General features: G+C 45.8%; 1 protein-coding gene across 4 annotated transcripts in view; it reads left to right on the forward strand.

Moving 5' to 3' along the window:
- The window catches only part of LRRC28 (leucine rich repeat containing 28), a gene marked incomplete at both ends in the record, with an annotated part of 134187 nt that overhangs the window by 103979 nt on the left and 7962 nt on the right, over positions 1–22246 (forward strand). For 2 of the 4 annotated variants that reach the window (XM_080692635.1, XM_080692632.1), the window contains 2 exons: positions 8087–8262; positions 10871–11030. In XM_080692635.1, the coding sequence (XP_080548761.1) occupies positions 8087–8262; positions 10871–11030 (336 nt within the window). The remainder of the gene's footprint in view (positions 1–8086; positions 8263–10870; positions 11031–22246) is intronic. The other 2 variants (XM_080692634.1, XM_080692633.1) reach the window with 1 other exon arrangement.

The raw sequence follows: 22246 nt of genomic DNA on the forward strand, positions 1-22246 counted from the left end.
ATATATATATTCTGAGTTTAACCCATAGATTAAAAAGCAAACTGACAATAATAAAAATGCCCTTTAGATCACAGTCCATTTTTTGTGGGGGCTGCCTGCCGACCGGAGCCAGGCATTGGTGGATACGAGCCACGCCTCCACGGGCAGGCCAGTTCTCCCGGACTTTGGCGCTGTGCAGGGTTCTGCAGCTGTCTGAGCAGCAGCCCAGCATAGAAGCTCTGGTGTTCTGACATTCTGGGCCTCCAACTGAGCAGACCTGTGAGCTCTCAGCTTATGGAGTTTCTTTCCTTCTCCCTGGCAGCCCGGCTCTGTGTGACACACAGGACCGTGAGCTGCCACTCAGTCTGGCTCCAACCAGCTCATTACTTGCTAAAACAAAAGTATAAATACTCCTTTTAAGTGTGAGAGGAATATAACAGAATCCAGTCTACACGTAGCCCATAAAAAAAAAATTAAAAAAAAACAACAAAGAAACCAGGGAAAGGTGAGCGTGCTCAAGGGAAGAGAATCAACAGGGACCACCCTGGGATGACCCCAAGTGCTAGAACTGAAAGCCGCGGGTTTGAAAGTAACTCTCACAGCTTTTGGGTTTGAAAGTAACTCTCACAGCTTTTCTTAATGAAGCAAAGAAAACTGGGTTTGTAACGAATGAAAAGATCAGAAAAATAGAAACTATAAAAAAGAAACAAAGAAAAATTGTGAGTTAAAAATTACAATATCCAAAGTAAAACAGATTTGGGGTGGGTTTTGTGCTGGGTGGTTGTAAAACAGAGGAGGAGTCAGTGAGCCTGCAGGTAGATCAGTCGAAATATCCAGTTGAAGAACACAGAGACAAAAAAAGATTGAAAACAAAACCAAGCGCCCATGCCTGAGAGGTGCGAGACCACAAAGACTGCGGCAGTGTGGTTGGCCTCCCAGAGGAGAGCGAAGAAACGCTAGCAAAGATACTTGAAGTTGTCTCAGAATTTCCCAAATTGGATAAAAGACATAAATTGCCATTTTTCAAGAAGCTCAGTGAACCCTAAATACAAAACTCTGCGTAGGCAAAACTGCCAAAACCCAAAGAGAAAGAGGAAAGCCTGAAAGCACTTAGAGAAAAACAACACATTGCTTACAAAGGACCACGGCGAAAGGCTTACCTCCCATCAGAAACCTTGGAGGCCAAAAACCAACGGGCAACAGTCTAACATAGGAAAGAAAAAAGGGCAAAGTAGGCAGAGCAGAATTATGTCTCCAGAAAAAATACCCTTCAGTAAGGAAGGCAAGATGAACACAATCTCAGAGAGAACAGAGCGCGGCGGGAGGAGCCGCATGGTGCAGACCCTTCGTCAAGGGCAGGGCTCACTCTCCTGAGGCAGCCTCCGGTCTTTCCTCCTCCAGAGCCACCTCTACCCGTTTCCTTTTTCTTTTACTTTATGCTAAGGGGAAAAAACTGTTTTTGCTAAAAAGAAGCAGGCTAAATCTGTAGCCGTTCCCACAGTAATGAGCATATGGACCGCATATGTACTTTACAAAGGATAAAAGACAGTTCTTTGGGTGCTTTCGGCCGGGGAATTTAAGTCTTTTAACACTTTGCTAAGTGGAATGATGAGTGAGCACGCATGTGGATTAATCTGCTAAATTGCACGCACGCTTTCGAGCATACGTGTGGCAAAAATCTCAGCGGCACCAAAATACCGCTGGACCCTGCTCCAGTCATTCTCTCTCCCTGGAATATCATCCCTCTACTGTCAATTTGTAAAGATAAATAATAGTAAAAAGAAGGCATAGCTCTGCACATTGATGAACATTTGCTGTGTGCTAGCCAATATGTTCTCTATCTGCATGATCTCATCAAATCCTCCCAGCAACCAGGGTGTTGGTGTCCTCACCTGAGACCTGAAGAAACCGAAGCCTTGAAGGTTAAGTGAATTACCCGAGCTCAGAGGCTCGGCGGTGCTAGCGTGCCTGTCTGCTTCCTCGTCTGTACTCTGAGCCCCTGTGCTGGGCACACTGCCTTCCCCTGCTCCCTTGTCTAGAATTCCGATGTATGTGTGCCCCGGCTCTTCTGCTAACTCCCAGGAGCAGAGACAGGGCGCAGACTTGACTCCTGTGAAGACGTCCCTCCCAGCCCGCCTTCTGTCTAGGCATTTAATAAATGGATCTTAAAACTAATTTGCCTCTTATACCCAGTGGTGAAGAGTAGGAATTTCTGCTAAAAGAATTATCAAAGGGAAACTAAACTTCATGTGAAATGAGGATACACTTGTAAAGTGAGCCTTTTCCGTTATTGGTCAGATACCTGTCTTTTTCATTATTGGAGACAGTGAAAGCAATCGGAAGGATCTGCCTTTCAGCCTTCTAAGCTTTGTCATTCCATGTTGTCCAATTCTATGGGTGTTGTCCGTGTGGAATGCACCTCAAATGGTTCAGAAGCAGTGCCCGCTAAGACACTAAGAGTGTAAGTCCATATTCACAAATCACTTACTTTTCACACTGCATTCTCGTTATTTTGTTGTTTTGCTCGGGATTCTAATATTACAGTGTGGCTATTAAGTTTAGAAATGTTTATTTTACCATGTGTCTCAGTCAGGTTCAGCTCACACAATGAAGACTGGCAAGTCTCAAATCTGCAGGGTCCACGGCAGGCTGTCGGTGTCTTGGTTTAAGTCCAAGGGCAGCCTACAGACAGAGTGCTTCCTTTTGTTCACAAGACCTTTGGCCAGTTGGTTGAGGTCCACTCACATTAGGAAAGATGATCTGCTTTACTTAAAATGAGCCGATTTAAAATCATCTAAAGCCGGACGTGGTGGCGCACACTTGTAATCCCCACGCTTGAGAGGCGGAGACAGGAGGATCGTGCAGGTTCAAAGCCAGCCGCGCTGGCTTAAGAGACCCTGTTTCCAAATAAAAAAGTATAAAAAATAGGTCTTGGAGTGTGGCCCCGGGGTAGAAGGGCTTCCAGGAACCCCAGTACCACCAAAAAAAAAAAAAAAAAAAAGTTGATCTGCTTTACTTAAAATCAACCAATTTAAAATCATCTAAAGCCGGACGTGGTGGCACACACTTGTAAACCCAGCATTGGGAGGTAGACACCAGAGGATCATGGTTTGCGGACAGCCTCAGTTACTCAGCGAGGCCCTTTGCAACTCAGTGAGACCCTGTTTCACAATAAAGACTAACCGGCTGTGGTGGTGCATGCTTGTAATCCCCGTGCTTGGGAGGCAGAGACAGGAGGATCGTGCAGGTTCAAAGCCAGCCTTGCTGGCTTAAGAGACCCTGTTTCCAAATAAAAAATATGAAAATGGGTCTGGAAGTATAGCCCGGAGGTAGAAGGGTTTCCAGGAACCCCAGTAAACCAAAATAAATAAATAAATAAATAAATAAAGTATATAAAATAGGGCTGGGGGTATAGCTTGGAGGAAGAATGCCCCTGAGTTCCATCCCCAGAATTGCAAATAGTAGTAGCAGTAGTAGTAGTAGTAGTTGTTGTAGTAATAATAACAATAATAAATAAAATCATTTAAAATATATCTTCATAGCAAAATCTAGACTGGTATTTGACCAAATATCTGGCCACCGTGTTCTTGCCAAGTTGACACAAGATATAAAATGTTTGTCACAATTTCACTTGAAAATTGCCCATTATTGTCCTTATATGTGGCCATCCTGATGGGTAACCACATGCAGATCATTGTACTGCTCCGTTCTCCTGCATAAACTCTGGGCCCAGGACTTAAGGACCCTAAAGAGTTCCCACAAAGTGTGCAACTCTTTAAGGAACTTTCTTTTCACACTCCTTAAATTGAAGAGTAACTGCTTTCTGAGCTTGTTACTTCTGTGTGTATGTTTGGGGGAGGGTCCTGGGCATCAAATCCAGGGCCCTAGGCATGCTAGGCAAGTGCTCTGCCACTGGACTCTACGCAGTGCCTGTTCTTACTGCGTCTGTAGCCCTTTCAGTAGTTCACACCCATTTCCTGGTTGCAGTCCTTACAGCTTTCCCTGTTCAAGTTACAGGGCTGGTTCCTGTCTCCTGACTGGACCCTGACTGATACAGTGACCTTTTGGTGCTCATGGGCAGTAAATCTACTTTCACGGACTGAGTCGCTCCCAGTTCCTGAAATGCCTTCTACTTTCTACTTCCATTGACTCCAACAGAAATAAATGCAATGTCCATTTCTAATTTTAAAAAAAATTCAGCAAACTAGAAATAGAAAGGATTTTATTATCAGATAAAAGATAAGTATGAAAAGTCAACAGTTAATATTATACTTGATGTTGAAAGAACTGTCTTACCAAAATTAACATACAAATGTTAGTTCTAACTTGAATCCTAATAAGGTTTGGAGGATATCTAGATAAAATGGTTGAGAAGATTAAGTAGGAAAGCTCACCAAGTACTATGTGCATGTATATCTCTATCACTGCAAACTACATTTTGATGTGAGACTATAATGCACCAATAAAAGCACGAAAGATACAATTTATTAAAAGTGTTTAAATAGAATAACAGACAACTGAAAATTGCAAGAAAAAAAACCTGAAAAGAATAGTTAGGAGCCAAGTGTGATGGCTCAAGCTTGTACTCTCAGTACTTGAGAAGCTGAGACAGGAGGATCCGGGTTCACATCCAGCTTCAGCTACTTAGTGAGGCCCTCTGCAACTTAATGAGGCCCTGTTTCAAAATAAAAAGTAAAAAAATAGGGCCGGGGGTGAAGCTCAGAAGTAGAATGCCCCTGGATTCTACTTCCAGGGTACCAGAAAAAAAAAAAAAAGAATAGTTAAATAGTTAGGGCAGACTTATGACAGAATCTTCTATAAAAATTATCATAGTCAAAACAATGTAGAATTGACATAGGATTAAACAAATACATCACTGGCACAGAAATTAATACAGTGGAATTTGGGGACTTGAAATAGTAAAAGAGGCACTTCAGTTCAGAGGTAAATGATAGTTTTACTTACTAATGATGCTCATATTATTTATTCATTCTAAAGAATAAAATTGAGTCTATTTTCTATCATATGTCAAAGAAAGGCAAATAGATAAGACATCTATATGTAAAAATAATACCATAAGAATACTAGAAAAAAATTAGCACAATAGTGTACAATTTTCCAATTATAGCAACCCTCTTCAAAAAATCAGAAAAGTTAGTTGACATGAAGGAAATAAAATTTGAAAGGTGACTGCTGAATGATTAAAAGCACCATAAGCAAAGTGATGAGACCAAATATTTCTGGAAATATTATGGCAAACAACTGTTACTGCCAATATGAGTGCTCCTGAGGATCAGCCAGTGCGAGTGCTCCTGAGGATCAGCCAGTGCGAGTGCTCCTGAGGATCAGCCAAAGGATGTGAATGGACATTTAACAGTAAATAAAAGGTGATAAAACTTAGCAACCAAGACGGTAGTTTTCACTAATCAGATTGGCAAAAGACTAAAATGAATAGCAACATTTACCTCTGATGATTTTTAAATAATGAAAAGTTCATGCATAAGAGTATATATAACATTTACAGTGTGGTGTTTGTTCAGTAAGAAGGAAAAATTAGGTTAAAAAAGAGATGAACATAGTGAATGTCTTAAAAAATTATAGTCCATCCGCACCATAGAGTATTATCTAACTACTAAAAAGATTTCTCTAAATCCATCTTAGACTGTATGAATGATTACATGAACAAAAGCACATTCAGTACTGTGTGGTGCCATTTGATTAAAAAACGAGAGGGAAAAATATATCTTCTCATATTTTGCCTGAGTATAAAGAAAAAGTAGAATAAAAACTTTAAGTGTGGTTAATTTAAAGAAGATGGAGATGGAATTTGAACATGAATTTAGGAAAAATTGCTCACTGTTCATTTTCTTGCTTAATTCATAACAGTGATCATGCATTGTTTTTATAATTTGTTCATAATATTAGATTAGACTGTTATAAAATAACCTTTAAAAAAATACTCCTGGCCAAAGTCCAGAGCTCCTAAGATCAAGTCAATAAAAATAGCTCTATGTGAAAAAGAAGCCATTAAGTAGAATTCACCCAGCCTACCTCACATATGTTTCCTGCTTCTGAAATGTAATGACTTTTCTGTTTAAAATAGATCAAATGCAAAAAAGAAAAAGAGATCAAATGCCCCAAATTTCAATACTTGAAAAGTATAGATTGTTTGCTTTAGGACTTAGGAAGCCAGCGGGCTCCACGCCTCTGCATACCCCCCACTCTTCTTTCAGGGCCCTCCCAGCTCCGTTACTGCGCCCACCTCTGCACCCCTAACCTCACCGCCATGCTGTGGCAGGTACTATGAGAGCCAGCTAACAGTCTTCCTCGCGAACTAGAATCATCTAACTCCAGCCCTATCTCTGGCCGCCGCCTCACCTGTCCACACCCTGTGTCCATTTCTCCAGCCCCCTGAAACTGAGGCCAGAGCCGTGCTCCCTCCCCAGTACCGCGCACGAGCTCTCCAGTACAGTGGTCGTTGATTCTCGGTGAACTGGTGGCGCTGAGTCAGAAGGTGACTCCTCTGTAAAACGTTCCCCGTTTCCCTGGACAGTCAGTCACCCCTTCTTCCCTGCCCCCAAGTTTGAACAATTACACTCTAATTATACCCCTGAGGGAAGGTAATTACAGTATCTTCATTGTAATTTCAGCATATATATATATATATATATATATATATATATATATATATATTGGTAATAGGGATGGAACCCAGGGGCATTCTACCTCCAAACTATACCTCCAGCCCTATTTTTTATTCTTTATTTGAAAACAGAGTCTCACTGAGTTGCAAAGGGCCTCACTTAGTAGCTGAGGCTGTCCTCGAACCATGATCCTCCTGTCTCAGCCTCCTCAATGCTGGGAGCGTGCGCAGCCACGCCCGGCTTCATTTCAGTATCCTGACTGACTGGCATAGAGGAGGAACCATTTCCTATGGAGGGAAGGAAGAAACAAGTGGAAGAGCTTTCTTTTTTTTGGGGGGGAGAGGAGCACTGGGAATCAAACCCAGGGGCATTCTACCTCCCAACTACACCCCACCCCTCTTTGTTTTTTTTTCAAAACAAGATCTTGCTAAGTTGCCGAAGGTCTAGCTAAATTGCAGAGGCACCAGCAAACCAGTGATCCACCTGTCTCCACCCCCTAAATACTGGGATTACGGGCATGCATGAGCACTTTAGTGAGTACATGAGGGGCTTCTGCCTGCATCCTGGGCCTGGTGCTGGTCAAGGTTGAGATAACCATGTTCTGTTTATTGGCACCTCTTACTGTTAGGCAAAAGCATCCACGTTCCTCTTGGGTCCCCTGGCAGGACCAGGAGAGCAGACTCCTGGGCTCTGGTAACTGCAGCCGCAGGGGCCATGACTTGGCCCCTGGACACACCACGAGGAGCTTCCCAGTGCTTATGGAAGGAGACACTAAAGTGACCGTCTGCCTTTTAAAATGTCTGCTTTGTGGGTTTTGGTTTTTCTACATGAAAATTCTATAAGACTATAATTATTCTATCACTCAACAAAGTGCTCTTTATTTTTCCTTTTAATTTTATTTATTTATTTATTTATTTATTTATTTGTGGTACTGGGGATGGAACCCAGGGGCTTTCTACCTCCGGGCTACACTCCCAGACCTATTTTATACTTTATTTGGAAACAAGGTCTTGCTAAGTTGCTGAGAGCCTCACTAAGTAGCTGAGGCTGGCTTCGAACCTGTGCGATCCTCCTGTCTCAGCCTCCCAAGCACAGGGATTACAAGCATGTGCCACCATGCCCGCCTCCTTTTAATTTTGAAAGTTCCTATCAATGTAAACTTGGAGAAGGTAGTAAAAGGATGGAGACCAGCTTCCTAAGCAAACCATTAGGTCCTCTTGCGAGAAGCACCGGGCCTCGGTGGTGTCTGAGCTGCATTCCGCCCGGAGAGTTTGGATGTCTGAGCCAGGTTTGTTAGTGTGGATGTCTGAGCCAGGTTTGTTAAGGAGCGCAGGACAGCATCCATCCACTTTGAAAGGAATGCTGGCCGCTCAGCAGCCGCGCGTCCTCAGACGTGTGCTGGCTCGCCTGTGTGTGTCGGCCCCGGCCCTTCCCGGGGGCTGATGCCTGAGGTGTCTCTGCAGCTGCGGTGCCCCCATCCAAGTGTCCGACACGAAGCTGCTCTCCTTCTCATCGGGGCAGCTGACCGTCTTCCTCCCAGCCGAGGTGAAGGCCATAGGGACAGAGGATGACCACGTCTTGCCTCTGCAGGAGCTGGCCATGCGAAGTCTGCACCACGCCTACCACAGGTTTCTAAAAGGTACGTGCCCCTCGCTCCTCCCTCCCTCCTCCCCTCTCTCCTCCCAGCCTCTCTCTTTGTGTCATTCAGTGAACAAACAATTGTGTTTTGTGCTAATCTGTTTTGGCTTTCATCATTTTAAGAAGAATTTTTATCATGGTAAAATACAGAACAGAAATTTTACTATTTTAACTTTAAGTGTTAATTGTATTCACATTGTTCTGTAAGGAAATTTTTCTTTCTTTCTTTTTTTTTTTTTTTTTTGGTATGTGTGTGGTACTGGGGATTGAAACCAGGAGCATCCCACCTTAGAGATACTATATCCCAACCCTATTTTATTTTTTATTTGAAAATAGGGTCTTGCTAAGTTGCAGAGGGCCTTGCTAAGTTCTAGGCTGGCTGGGAACCTGTGATCTTTTTGAAATAGCGTCAGGCATTGTTGTCCAAGCTAACCTCAAACTCCGGGCTCAAGTGATTCTTTATCTCAGCCTCCCCAGTAGCTATAGATGCACATCACCGCAGCTGGCGGGGACTTTCTGTTTTTGTAGTTCTAAGGGTTGACCCAGGGACATTCTACCTCTGAGCTGTACCTCCTACCTTTTTTTTTTTTTTTTCCTGCGGGTCTGGGGATGGAACCCAGGGCTATTCTACCTCTGAGCTACACCCCTTGCCCTATTTTTTATTCTATATTTTGAAACTGGGTCTCATTGAGTTGCAGAGGGCCTCACTAAGAGCTGAGGCTGTCTGCGAAATGCGATCCTCCAGTCTCAGCCTCCCGAATGCTGGGATTACAAGAGTGCGCCACCACGCCCGGCACCTCCTTCCTTTTTAACTTTAATTTGAAACAGAGTCTCACTGAGTTGCTTACTATCTCACTAAATTGCTGAGGCTGGCCTCAAACCTGTGATCTTCCTCCTCTCAACTTCCCAAATACTGGAATTACAGGCATGGGCTTTTCTTTTTTTTTTTTTAATTTTAAGAGTCAATATACAGAATTTATAAGGAATTCAAATAACTCAATAGCAAAAACAATAAAACACAAAAAAACAAAGCCCAGATAATCCAAGGCATGGGGTTTTCTGAAAAGAGACCAAGTTTTCATATTTCCTCAAGTCTGATCGCATTAGCTCCCCCTACAGACACAGAGAAGCAGTCGTTACAATATGGTCTTGAGTTGGCAAAGGACCACGGCTCAAAGCTAGTGTGTTCAATTGAAGGAGACTGGAGCGCAGGGATGAGCACTTACTTGGTCGAGGTGCAAGGCCAACAACTGGGCAGGACGGGCAGGGAGCGGATCCTTAAAGCCAAGCGAGTTTCTCCTCCGGAAGAGCACTCCAATCTGAAATGTGAGGAGAGAAACAGGAGCCTTTGGCCGCCTCGTCACAGCACGTCCACTCTGCTTCTGGAAAGGCCTGGGCAATGCATAGATCTTATAGGTAGCGTGGGGCGTATCGTTGAGATGTCTTTGAAAACATTGGGCGGAGCGGGGCGCGCGGCTCAGTGGTAGAGCATGTGGCCAGCCGTGCAAGGCTCTGAGTTTGGTCCCCAGCCCTCCAAAAACGCAAAGAAAGGCAGTAAGTTGCATTAATAAGGAAAATGTCTTCTGGGTGCTTATTTTTTTGTACTAGGGATCGAATCCTGGTTGTTTGTAAAGCTGCTAAATGTTTTCTCTTTACACGCATGCGCATACGCGTGTGTGCTTGGCCACACACGTACACGCACACAGTAAATTCATAAGAAAAATTTAATGTGAACTCTTCAGGGATAGATAGCGTTAAGTTGTTTTCCAAAGACTAAACAGAAAATTCTAGCTGCTCACCTCTGAATAAGTTGCATATTTCTAAGTGGCCCCTGATGGGTTGGAGCAGCTCTCAAAGGTGAGGGTAGCTTGTATTTCCTTCCCAGAGTGAAGCTGTAGTTTGGGGTCGCTTCACCACGAGCATGTCCCCCATTAGATGTTTATTACAGATCTAGAAACCAGGTGTAGATGTCCATCCAGATTGCCTGGGCTGCGGGGCCGCTCAGCTCTGAACCCCTCAGGTGCACTGAAGAAGGAAAGCTCCTGTTTTTATTAGTGACCGCTCATGGGAATGAGGCAGGGGAGCTTGCTTCCATTGTGCCTCCTTCTCTTTGGTTTCCCACTCTTCATTCTTTCAGTAAGCATAATTTGGCCCCGAGTGATGGTTGACTGACTCGATGCCGGCAGACTGGGGGAGAACGTAATGAACGTCAGCGGCAGTCTCTGGCCCCAGCCCTCCTTCAGACCCGACTCTTACAAAAGCTTGCGAAGCCCTCTCTGGGAAAACTGACGCCTTTTTGATCCTTGTTCTTAAAGCTCGTTTGATCTTATTCTTTCCTTACCTCTACCTCGGGACCGCTTCGCGTTGCTCTTAAAAGAATGGATTTTCGTTTTCTTTTGGTATCAAAAATGTAAAAAAAAAAAAAAAACCCACAGCTTTCATTTCCTAGTAATGTTCGTTATTCAGTGCCTAGGAGATAACGGCATCTTCACCGCCAAGCACTTTTAACTAACTGCACTTACGTAGTAACAAAGAGAGGTATTGTGAGGGGTCTGGTGTGAGGAGATCTGGTCTTTCCCTCACGGGCATGGTCTTCTCTTGTGTTCCAGATTTGAACTTGGTGTCTCCAATCTCATTACCCAGAAGTCTCCTGGAGCTGCTGCACTGCCCCCTGGGGCACTGCCACCGGTGCAGCGAGCCCATGTTCACCATCGTCTACCCCAAGCTCTTTCCCCTGAGAGAGACGCCGATGGCCGGGCTGCACCAGGGGTAATGCGCATACGTGGGCTCCGGGGTTCACACCTGGGCCAGGGGTGCCGCGGGAGAGGGTGCTCGGACATTGTTAAGCTGCACCAGGGGCGATCACCCCGCGTGGGCTCCGGGTTGGCCCTGGGCGAGGGGCGCCGTGCAGGGGTGGGGTGCCGTGCATGCCGGCATTGTTGAGCTGGCAGCTCCGTGGTGGCATAGCGTGCTTCCTGAGGTCCAGCTAAGGAAGCCAATGTGTGCCTTGAAAAGTCACAAGAAAAGCGGGCTTCCCTGGTTCGCCGATCTCGTGGTCGCATTGTGTGTGTGATCCAGCCTCGCTCGTTCTGTGTGGAAATGTTTTCTTGTTATTCTCCTATTCACAATGGGCTTGAGGCCATAGGGACCCAAGGGAAAAAAAAAGTCGCATAATGGGACGCGCCCAGCCCTTCGTGTAATGGGCGGTGCTGACTGGAAGCGTGCCGCTGACCTCCGTGTGCGCACGCACGTGTATTTCTGTTTCCAGTCTCCAGCCCTTCCCCATGGCATTCTCATGGCTCTCTCTGTTCCTTGGCATGGTGCCTTGAATTTGCTAGCCATGTTCACAAAGTAAAACCCCAGTGTGGTACTGTGGATCCGAAAAAGACGGCCAGGCAATTAAGGCTAGAATAGCAGATGAAAAGTCCCCCGTGTGCCTGACCTTAGCTCCCGGGTTTCTTAAACGTAGGATTTTTAAAGTTAGAGGGAAACAAGTAGCATAATACCTCACTCAGCCGCCCTGTGCTGTTGTAAGTTTTCAAGATCACTGCAGCTTGTTGTGTCTCTTAAATGCCAAGAGACGTCCGCTTTCTTAGAAACCTTTCCAAGATGACTGTGCGTGGGGTGGTGCTGGGGCCCGTGGGGTGGTGCTGGGGCCCAGAGCCTCCTGCTTGCTGGGCGTTTCTCTGCCACTGAGCCATAGCCCTGTCCCTTCGTGACTTAAGCCACGCGAGGTAGCACTCGGGCCTTGCCCTCCGCACCCAGCAGGCAAACACCAGGCCCAGAAGACCCTCGGCAAGTGGACTGGCCTCCCATCCCTCCACCTGCTCCTTCCAGAGACTATACTCAGCTCTTTGGTCCTCTGGCTAATCCTATTTGGTACGCAGTCAGCTCCACCTTCAGCTTGCTGTGTTTTCATCTTTCCCGCTTCCAGGAACCTTCTCAAACCCCAAACTCAAACCAAAGACTGTGTCATGCTCCACACAGCACAGGTCACTTCCTACACCAGATGTGGGGGCTTTCTCTCGCACCCAGCAGCAGTGACCGCCACAGGGTGGCTCCAGTCTAGAGACAGCATCAGGTCCCCCAGGGTGGGCTGGGTCCCCAAGCCTCCCCGCTCCACACACACACTGGTGCCAGTTGCAAGCCCCAGCTCGCCTGCCTGTGCTCTTAAACAGCTGGGACAATCTGTGCCGCCCCCCTTGGGCGTGATTGATGCGCCGGTGTGGCTCACAGAACCCAGGTTCTTCCACAGTTTACTGCAAAGGGCGTCATGAGCATCAGGGGAAGGACTGCTGGGCAAGGTCCACAGGGCCCCGCAGCTTCCACATGCCCCTCACCCATTCTTGTCCCGCCACCCTGCAGGGCCGCCATGTGGCTGGTTGTCCAGAAGCTTCCACGCCTGGCCTGCTGGGGTTTTACGGAGACTTTATTGCATGGACGTGTCTACTGACAGGTTGGGAGAGAAGCTGGAAGGATTCTGGGCACTCGCCTGGCCTCTCTTGCCACCTTCCCCACTCCCGCCAACAGGGCAGGAGCTTTTGGGAACGATGATCTGCTGCCAGACAAGGATAGATGAGGCAATTTCTTTATGGCCAGCTCCAAGACAGGAAAGCAGGGAAGAACATCATCCCTGTGACCCGCAAGGGCCCTGGACCCAAACCTGTGCCTGAGCCAGCATGTCAGAACATCACGCTGCCTCCAGCCCCAGGTGATCAGATAACCACATTTGGTGGGATTGAAATTAAATTAGAATGTAAAAAGCCTGGGTCCAGTTCTTTTTTTTGGGGGGAGGGCAGGTCTGGGGATGGAACCCAGGGGCATTTGACCTCCGAGCTACACCCCCTGCCCTATTTTTTATTCTTTATTTTGAAACAGGGTCTCACTGAGTTGCAGAGGGCCTCACTAAGTAGCTGTCCGCGAACTGCGATCCTCCGGTCTCAGCCTCCCAAATGCTGGGATGACAAGCGTGCGCCACCACCCAGCTGGGTCCAGTTCTAAGAGTAAAAGCGGCAGATCCGTGCATGCATCTCTGGAGAGCAGCGGCACGTGGTGACCAAGCACAGGCCTGCTCCTCTGCAGGACCGAGGCCAACTGCTGAAGAGCGCCGAACGTCATCATTTCATCAGTTAGATGAGGGTTAAGCTGGGCACAGCGGTGCACGCCTGAAGCCCCAGCACTTGGGCGGCTGAGACAGGAGGATTGCAGGTTCGAGATCAGCCTCAGCAACTTAGTGAGACTTTTTATTTGTTTCAGTATAAAAACGGCTGGATGTAGCTCAGAGACAGAATGCCTCAGGTTCAATCCCCAGTACCAAAAATAAGGATATCTTCTTAACAAGGTCATTGTGCGGATTCACTGAGATCACCGTGCAAAGAGCCAGAGGCACCGGGCGTGGTGACATGCTTGTAATCCCAGCATTTGGGAGGCCGAGACGGGAGGATCGCAGTTCTCGGACAGCCTCAGCTACTACTTAGTGAGGCCCTCTGAAACTTAGTGAGAACCTGTTTCAAAATAAAGAATAAAGAACAAGGCAGGGGGTGTAGCTCGGAGGTCGAATGCCACTGCTGGGTTCTATCCCCAGACCCGCAAAAAAAAAAAAAACAAACCCAAAAAACAAAGAGCCCGGAGGCTGTAATCAATACCAAGTAAATGTTAGCTATTCTCCTCTACCTAGATGGCTTAGAGACTTTTTATTTCTTATTTTTGTTGGCGTTTTTAGCACATGACCTTCTTAATAGCAAGATGTCATCATAGGAAATTTTTTAACTAATTCCTTAAACTCCAGTTAAATCCTTATTGCTGTGTAATTTTCTATGAGAGACATTTCCTTACTCAGCTATGAAAATGGGAACAAAACACTAGAGTGAGAAGCTCAGTGAGCAGCAGGCAGATCCCTAACGCTCGCTTCACAATAAGCTTCCTTAGCTGGGGATGGTGGCGCACACGGCGATCCCAGGATTTGGGAGCTGAGACAGAAGAGTCCAGGTTCAAGACCAGCCTTAGCAACTAGTGAGCGCTGTTCAAAATAAAGTCATAGTGCCAGTAATGATAAAATAAAACTTTTTATCATCGTAATTATGAAAAATAAGTAGACTGTTAAGCTGACGCCCCGTGGGGTTGTTTTGCCGTGAAATCTGGGCAGTTTCATCAGTATCCGCGTTTCCCATGTGTTGCTGCTTATTTCTCTCCTATAACCTAGGAATCCAGTGTGAATAAGCGTATATGTTTCAGAACATAAATATGATAGATTTTATTGTTGTTGTTTTGGTACTAGGGATAGGACTGGGGGGGGGGGGCATTCGAGCCCCGAACAACACTCTCAGCCTATTTTGTTTTCTATTTTGAAACAAGATCTCGCTAAGTTGCTGACTGTCTCACTAAATTGCTGAGGCTATCCTCAAACTTGCAACCCTCCTGTCTTGGCCTTCCACGTACTGGGATTAGAGGCCCACACAGCTTAATAGTATGAATTTAGTAAGATGAGTATATCAGATCCAAAGGACTCCGGCAGTGCCCTTTGCTGAGCAAAGCCAGAGTGCCTGTGTTTAAGCAGAGGTGAAACTGCCAGCCACGAGCGTGGCTTTCTGTGGTGAGTTAATGCCCGGGTCTGGAACTGGGAATTGGTGGCTTTCATTTCATCCTCCAGACTGTGCGCCTTCCCACGTTGCCATGGAGATGGTACTGAAGGCGTTGACTCCGTTTTGTACCATAGACTTTAGCTCCTGTAGCTGAAACCCAAACCCTCGAATCTCCAGCATCTTACTGCTGAGAATGAAATCAGTATCTTTTAGTACCACAAATCCTCTAAAGTCTTGATGTTATTGCTCTGAAGTTTTCTAATATATTCAGTTCAGTTCGCATTGCTTGTTATAAAATAATACATTGTATCAGCCAGTATCTAAATCCATGTGGACATCTGGCTTTATTTTAAACGGGAACATATTGAATATTCTTCTAAAATACCAAGTTCCATGGAAGTGTTAGTTTCATCCCAAATTTAATACTTGGTGAAATAATAAGAAATTACAGAATTTCACATAAACAGTAAATACCCAAATCATCATCATATATAAATAAATATATTACATATTCTCTGATTATGTATATATTACATATTCTCTGATTATATATATATATATATTACATATTCTCTGATTATATATATATTACATATTCTCTGAATATATATATATCAGAGAAGAATGGCTGGTAAGTTCACATTTTTTAATATTATAGGCACAGCAAAATTTTCATTCTGAAGACTTATTTACTTATTAAAATGGGGGACTTTATCTGTGCCTAGAGCCACAGAACTGCAATCCAAGTACTCAGGAGGCTGAGACAAAAGGATCATAAGTTTGAGGCCTTAATTTCATGAGATCCTATTTCCAAATTTAAAAACTTGAAAAGGGTTGTGAGCTCAGAGGTAGAATGCCCCCTGGGTTCAATCCCTGGTACCAAAATATTAAAGAAAAGAAAACATGAATAAAATTGAGCACTTTGGCTTCCAGTATTATTTATTGGTATAAAAATATATGCCTGGCTTTTCCCAAGCATGTGTGGATCCCAAAAGTCCCCGCAGGAAATCGGGCTGCTCAGAGCTGCTCAGGGAGCCGTGCTTGTTTCCAGGAGCGCCGCAACAAAGTGACTGACTAAAACAAGAAATATTGACTGTGTCCCACGCAGTTCTGGGGCCGGAGGCGTGAAACCAAGAGGGCTACAGGCTTGACGCCCGCGGCCGCGGGAGAAAGCCCTCGCCAGGCCGCTCTCCGGCCCTGGAGATGCAGCCGCCTGCTCCCGCACCCCTTCCTGTCATCTTCCCTCCGCACATCTGCATCTCTGTTTTTATAAGGATATCAGTCATTGCCCCCACCCCATAATGACCTCATCTTAGCCGTAGCATACAAGGGTGGTTTGCAGATACGGCTCTGTATCCGCTCGAGCTGCCATAGCGAGTGCTGTAGGCTGGATGGCTGGGACCACAGAAGTCACTTTCTCACACTTCTGAAGGATGGAAATCACAAGTCAGAGTGCCGGCATGTTCGCCGGTGAATCTTCTCTCCCACTTGGCGGAGCCAACCTCTTACTACATCACGTGGCAAAAAGAGAGAAGTGGAGAATGCTAGCCACCCAGCGTCTCTTCCAAGGACACCAGTCCTCTGATTCCCTCCCAAAGGCCCCTGCTCCAACACCATCACACAGGACGTTGGGCTTTAACATATGGACAGTGGAGGGACACAGTGCAGTCCATAGTGGTCACATCCTGAGGCACTCGGGTAATGTTAGAGCCGCACTTATGAATCTCGGGTAGACAGAATTCAATCCGAACGGTCTGCCCTCTTTTTAAAACAGAGGCCTCATTTGAGACAAGAAAGGGAAAAAAGTATTTTTTCTTCTCTTTTTTAAACAGTTACTCAATCTAGTACTAAACATTTTTGGTTGCCAGAATTTGTGGGAATTTCTCTCTACTAGCAAACAATGGGTTCTCCAGCAGACACCAGAAAGCATCCCATAATTCAATTGGAGTCCAGCAGTATCTATCTATGGGAGATAGTGTCAGGTCCCAACAGAGACCTCAGTCCCAGAGCGCTCCACTTCAGACGCCAGCCATAAGCTGTCTTTCTCTTTCTTTCTTTACTTTTTTTTTTTTTTTTTTTGGTACTGGGGGTGGAACTCAGGGGCAGTCTACCCTCCAGAACTTTTTTATATTTTATTTGAAAACTGGGTCTCACAAAGTTGATGAGAGCCTCACTAAGCTGCTGAGGCTGACTTCGAACCTGCAATCCTCCTGTCTCAGCCTCCCAAGTACTGGAATTACAAGCGTGCGCCACCACGCCCAGCTAGTCACCTATATTTCTGACTGGCTGGCTGTAAACCAGGATTCTCACTGCCCCTCCCTAAGTCCTGTTAATTTGTTAGAGTGACTCACAGCGCTCAGGGAAACACCTTATTTTTGTTTACCACTTATTATTGTTACAAAGAATACAGATGAGCAGCCAGATAGACGGGACACCCAGGACAAGGCGTGTGGGAAGGGGTGCAGAGCTTCTGTGCCCTCTCTGGGTGTGCCCCCTCCAGGTGCCCGCAAGATCTCTAAGCCCTGACCTTTGGGCTTTAAGGAAGCTTCATTACGTAGCTGTGCGTGATTAATCGTTGGCCACTGGTGATCAAACCAACTCTCAGCACCTCTCCCCTCCCCAGATGTTGGGAGTAGGCTGAACATCCCAGCTGTCTAATTGTGCCTTGGTCTTTCCGGGGACCTGTGAGGGTTGGAGTGGCCAGCCACCAGTCAGCTCATTAGCATACATACACGCATCACTTGGAAGATTGCAAGGGTTAGGAGCTAAACATGAGGAAAGGGGACTGAAGACCAAATCACACCCTCCAGACTTCACACACTTCTCACATGCACAGTAAACTTACGGATCCCAACATCCCCTGAAATCCTGACCTGTTTTATTATCAACCTTTAAGTGTAAAATCTCGTCCTAAACGCCATCTCAATGGGGCCTGGTAAGAGATGCGGTTTAACTCGTCCTGGACAAAACTCTCCACCTGTGAGATCAGTTCCGTTTATATAAGTCCATTATTTAATGGCAAGACAGACAGAGGACAGTCCAGTTCCACAAGGGCGAGCATTGGGAAGGCAAAAGAGATTACGGGTCCTAACAACTCAAACCCTGGAAGGGCTCGTGAGTAATCCTCTTTGGCTCCATGCTCTGTCCTCTGGCGCTGGGGTGGTGGTCCCACCCTCCATCCCGGCTGAGCCAAGGAGGTCGCCCTGTCCTCTGGTACTGAGGAGGTGGTCCTGGACTCAGCTTCCTTCTTCCCTTTTCTTTAAGAAAGCTGGATAGCTCTGTCAACCCATTTCTGCTGAGACAATTGGCTGGACTCACAGGCCACCTTCCTAATCTCATTGCAAAGTTGTCCAGCCTGTGGCCTTGGTATTCTCACCAAAGGCTACTTCCTCGTTTGTTTTGTTTTGTTTTGTTTTGTTTTATAACAGTGAAGGCCAAGGTTTCCCAAATAATTCCGGTGCCTTTTTTCTAAAGAGTTCCCAGAGTTTCTCTCTCCTCTACCATGTATAAGCAACCTTGTATAAGCAACAGGAAGAAACCAGGCCAGGCCTTCAGTGCTTGGCTCAGCCCTCCCTGTGCTAGATGTCCGCATGCATTCTGTCCAGCAGAACACCATCCAGTCGAGTCCCCTGCCATTTTATACCAAGGCCCACCCCCGTCCAGTTTCCAGGAGCGTCCTCCTTTTCTCCCGGGACCCCACCAGATACACCTTCCTCCTGCATCTCGCGGCGTTCTGTTCGTGGCCACGTAGGTGCTCTCTGAGTCAGTGGAAACTTTCCCTGCTGCCCCCGCTTCTTTCTGAACGTCAGATGCTTCCCGATCTCTGTTAACAGTCATGTCAAGCTCCTTAGGCTTCTTCTGTCATGCACGTCAGAATCCATCCAGCCTCTCCCGGTGGCCCTGCTTCAAAGCCACTTACTTTTACGGTTTGGGGTGTTTGTGGTGGCAGGATACCACTTCCAATAGCAAAATCTATCCGAGAATTTTCCTCTTAGAGATTCTTAAGGAATTTGACTCACACAAGTGTGAGGTCCAGCAGGTTCAAAACTCTAAGGCCGACTAGCAGGGTGGAAACGCAGGGAAGAGTTGATGTACGTGGCCAAGTTGAGTGCAAAGACTGCAGGGCAGCAGTCTGCGAACTTGGGCAGGCCTTCCGTGTTGCAGGCTTAGGGAGAATGGCTTCCGTGTCTTTGTTCTTAGAGCCCTCTACTAATTGGATAAGGCTCACCTACATTGTGGAGGGGAATCTGCTTTAAATGTTTAAGTCCACTGATTTAAATGGTAATCACATCTATCTATCTATCTATCTATCTATCTATACACACACACACACACACACACACACACACACACACACACACCCCAAATCACCCAGACTGGCATTTAGTAAACCACTAGGCATCACTTTAACGCACAGAGTGAACCATCAGAGGCATTCAAAGGTCTTACTTAAGCCAGGTGTGGTGGTGCTCGCCTGTAATCCCTGTACCTGGGAGGCTGAGGACAGGAGGAGCACAGATTTGAGGCCCACCTCAGCAAATTAAAGCAAGACTCTGTTTCAAAATTAAAAAATAAAATGGGGCCGAGGTGATAGCTCAGAGGTAAAACACTCCTGGGTTCAATCCCCCGTACCATTAAAAAAAAAAAAAAAAAAACACCGGGATATTTTCAGATGGGAACTGCAAATGGTCCAGTGTCCTCAGGGTTTTTCCTGTACTGCTGGGCTCAGTTTTAGTTAGAGCAGATAGTCCAGTGCGCACTTGGGGTTTGGGTGGTGAGAGCTCTGCTTTTGTGCCCTCGGGCCCTGAGATGCACTGAAAGGGGCTCCCTGGTCCTAGGAGTCAGGGCTCCGCTCGGAGTTGAGCTGTGTCTCCCTCTTAACACCGTCACAAAGTACTGTGCTGGGTTCATCATACACCTCAGCACGTGCGCATGGCCCAGCCTAATTACCATCCCGGCTTCACAGGAGATACTGAAGTCCAGAAAAATCAGAAACTGGGCCAAGGTCTCTTAGCAGAGCTGGGATTTGGGTCACTATATAGCATGAAAAATATTTCAAAGTACAGCTCACAAATGCAAAGTTAGGTGTTCCCTAATATTCCAAGCAGTATACTTTTGAAATGTGTGCGTGTTTCCATGTACATATATGTACACATATGTACATGGATTCAGACTATGTGCTAAGAATTCTAAAAGGATATTGACCCAAGTCTTCACTGTGGTTATCTTAGGAGGAAGGATTGAGGAGTTATGAGGTAGTCAGTTGTCTCAGTCTGTTTTGTGTTGCTATAACAAAACACCTGAGGCTGAGTACTTTATAAAGAAAAGAGATTTGTTCTGCTCACAGTTCTGGAGGTTCTGGGCATTTCTTCAGCATCTACTTGGCTCTGGTGAGGGCTTCATGGAGATGGTATACTGAGAGCCGGAGGGCATGTGGAAGAGATCAGGAAGCAAGAGATGGTGGAGGGCCCAGGGTCATTCTTTTATAACAACCCATTCTTTTTTTCTTCTTCTTCTTTTGTTTTTTGGTACTGGGGGTTAAATTCAGGGCATTCTACCTCTGAGCTACACCTTCAGCCCTTTTTGTTTGTGAAACAGGGTCTTCGTAAGTTCCTGATGGTCTCATTAAGTTGCTGAGGCTGGCCTCAAACCTGCAGTTCTCCTATCTCAGCCTCCCAAGTACTGGTATTACAGGTGTATGTGCCACCACGTGCAAAGTTGAACAACCTACTCTTGTGGGAATTAATCCATTCCTGCCTGACCCAATCCACTCCCGTGACAGCGTGAATCCATGCGTGAGGGTGCAGCCTCCAGAGTCTAAGCAGCTTCCGCTGGGCCCCGCCCGGTGGGGTCGGGTGGGGTGGGCTTTAAATTTTCAGCTCTATATACTCAGTGAGGTGGTATTTTTACAAATCTACAAAATGATAATTTGAAAAAATATATGTCTAGAGAAAAATTGTAAAGTCCTTTGCCTAAAATTATATGCAGATTAGAGAAGTAAAGACTTAGAGCAAAAATTTTTTAACTCATTAAAAATGCTTCTAAGCAGATTGCATGAAAGTGGGCTCACTGCGATCTGATTTTTGTCAATTATGGACATGCATGTCTGTGTGCGAACGTGTGTATCTGCACACACACATTCACGTACATGCACACAGTTAAACAGTTGTATATGTGTAGAAAGTGTCTTGGATTCGTGCATTAAAGTCACAGTGGTTTCCTTTGAGTGGTGTTGAATCTGCAACAAACTGGTATTGATTTAGAAATCAAAGATATTTTTAATTACTCAAACATTAGTAGGCCAGTGGTTTCTTGTGAGACATAACTTTATGTTATGCCCAAAGACCTCAGAAGAACTCGCCCTCTCATTTATTAATTTATTCCGTCAGCTCTGAGCATCCGTGCGTCAGGACGTGTGGTGGAGGGTGGTGCCTGGCCCCTCGGGCTGCTGTATAGCTCGGTGTGCACAGCCTGGTTCCTGTGGGAGTTCTTGGCCCTCCGCGCCAGAGTGATGACCAGAGCGCGCCCGATGTCTGGGTTATCGTCTGCCCTGGGACAGAGACCTGTTAGTTAGAAAGCACACACAGCCCTCTGGATCGAGGGCTTCATTTAATCTCTCAGAACTACACAATACTTCCTCTCCCACTCACTAATAATTTTTTGGTTTGTTTTTTGTTTTGTGTGTGTATAATACTAGAGATTGAACCCAGTTTGCCTCTAAGTTATACCCCTTGCCCTATTTTATTTCTTATTTTGAAATATGTTCTCACTGAGTTGCTTAGGGCCTTGCTAAGTTGCTGAGGCTGTCTGCGAACCTGCGATCCTCCTATCTCAGCCTCCAAATACTGGCATGACAGGCATATGTCACCATGCCCAGCTGTAGTTTATTTTTAATCATCTCTTCTATGAAGTTCTCCTAGTTCAGCCACTTGTGTGACTGTTTTACACTTCCATACTTTTGTTTTTTGTGCGGTTTACTTTCTTCAACGAGACCAAGTGGTATCAGTAATACTGACATGTGCATACTTGCTTGAGGATTTTTATTTTATTTTATTATTATTATTATTTTTTTTTTTTTTTTTTTTTTTTTTTGCCGTACTGGGGATGGAATCCAGGGCCCTTCTACCTCTGAGCTATACCTCCAGCCCTGTTTTTTGTTCTTTATTTTGAAACAGGGTCTCACTGGGTTGCAAAGGGCCTCACTAAGTAGCTTAGGGTGGCCACGAACCATGATCCTCCTGTCCAGCCTCCCAAATGCTGGGATTACAAGCGTGCGCCACCACGCCCAGTTTATTGGCACAATCTTAAGGTGACTTACAGTTTCCCACAAGTAAAACATTCTTCAACAAAGTTAAGTGAGCTGTTCTTAACTGTTTCTTTATTACATCACTCAAAAAGTATGTA

This window comes from Muscardinus avellanarius (assembly GCF_963383645.1).
Source record: "Muscardinus avellanarius genome assembly, chromosome: 3".
Taxonomy (NCBI): Eukaryota; Metazoa; Chordata; class Mammalia; order Rodentia; family Gliridae; genus Muscardinus; species Muscardinus avellanarius.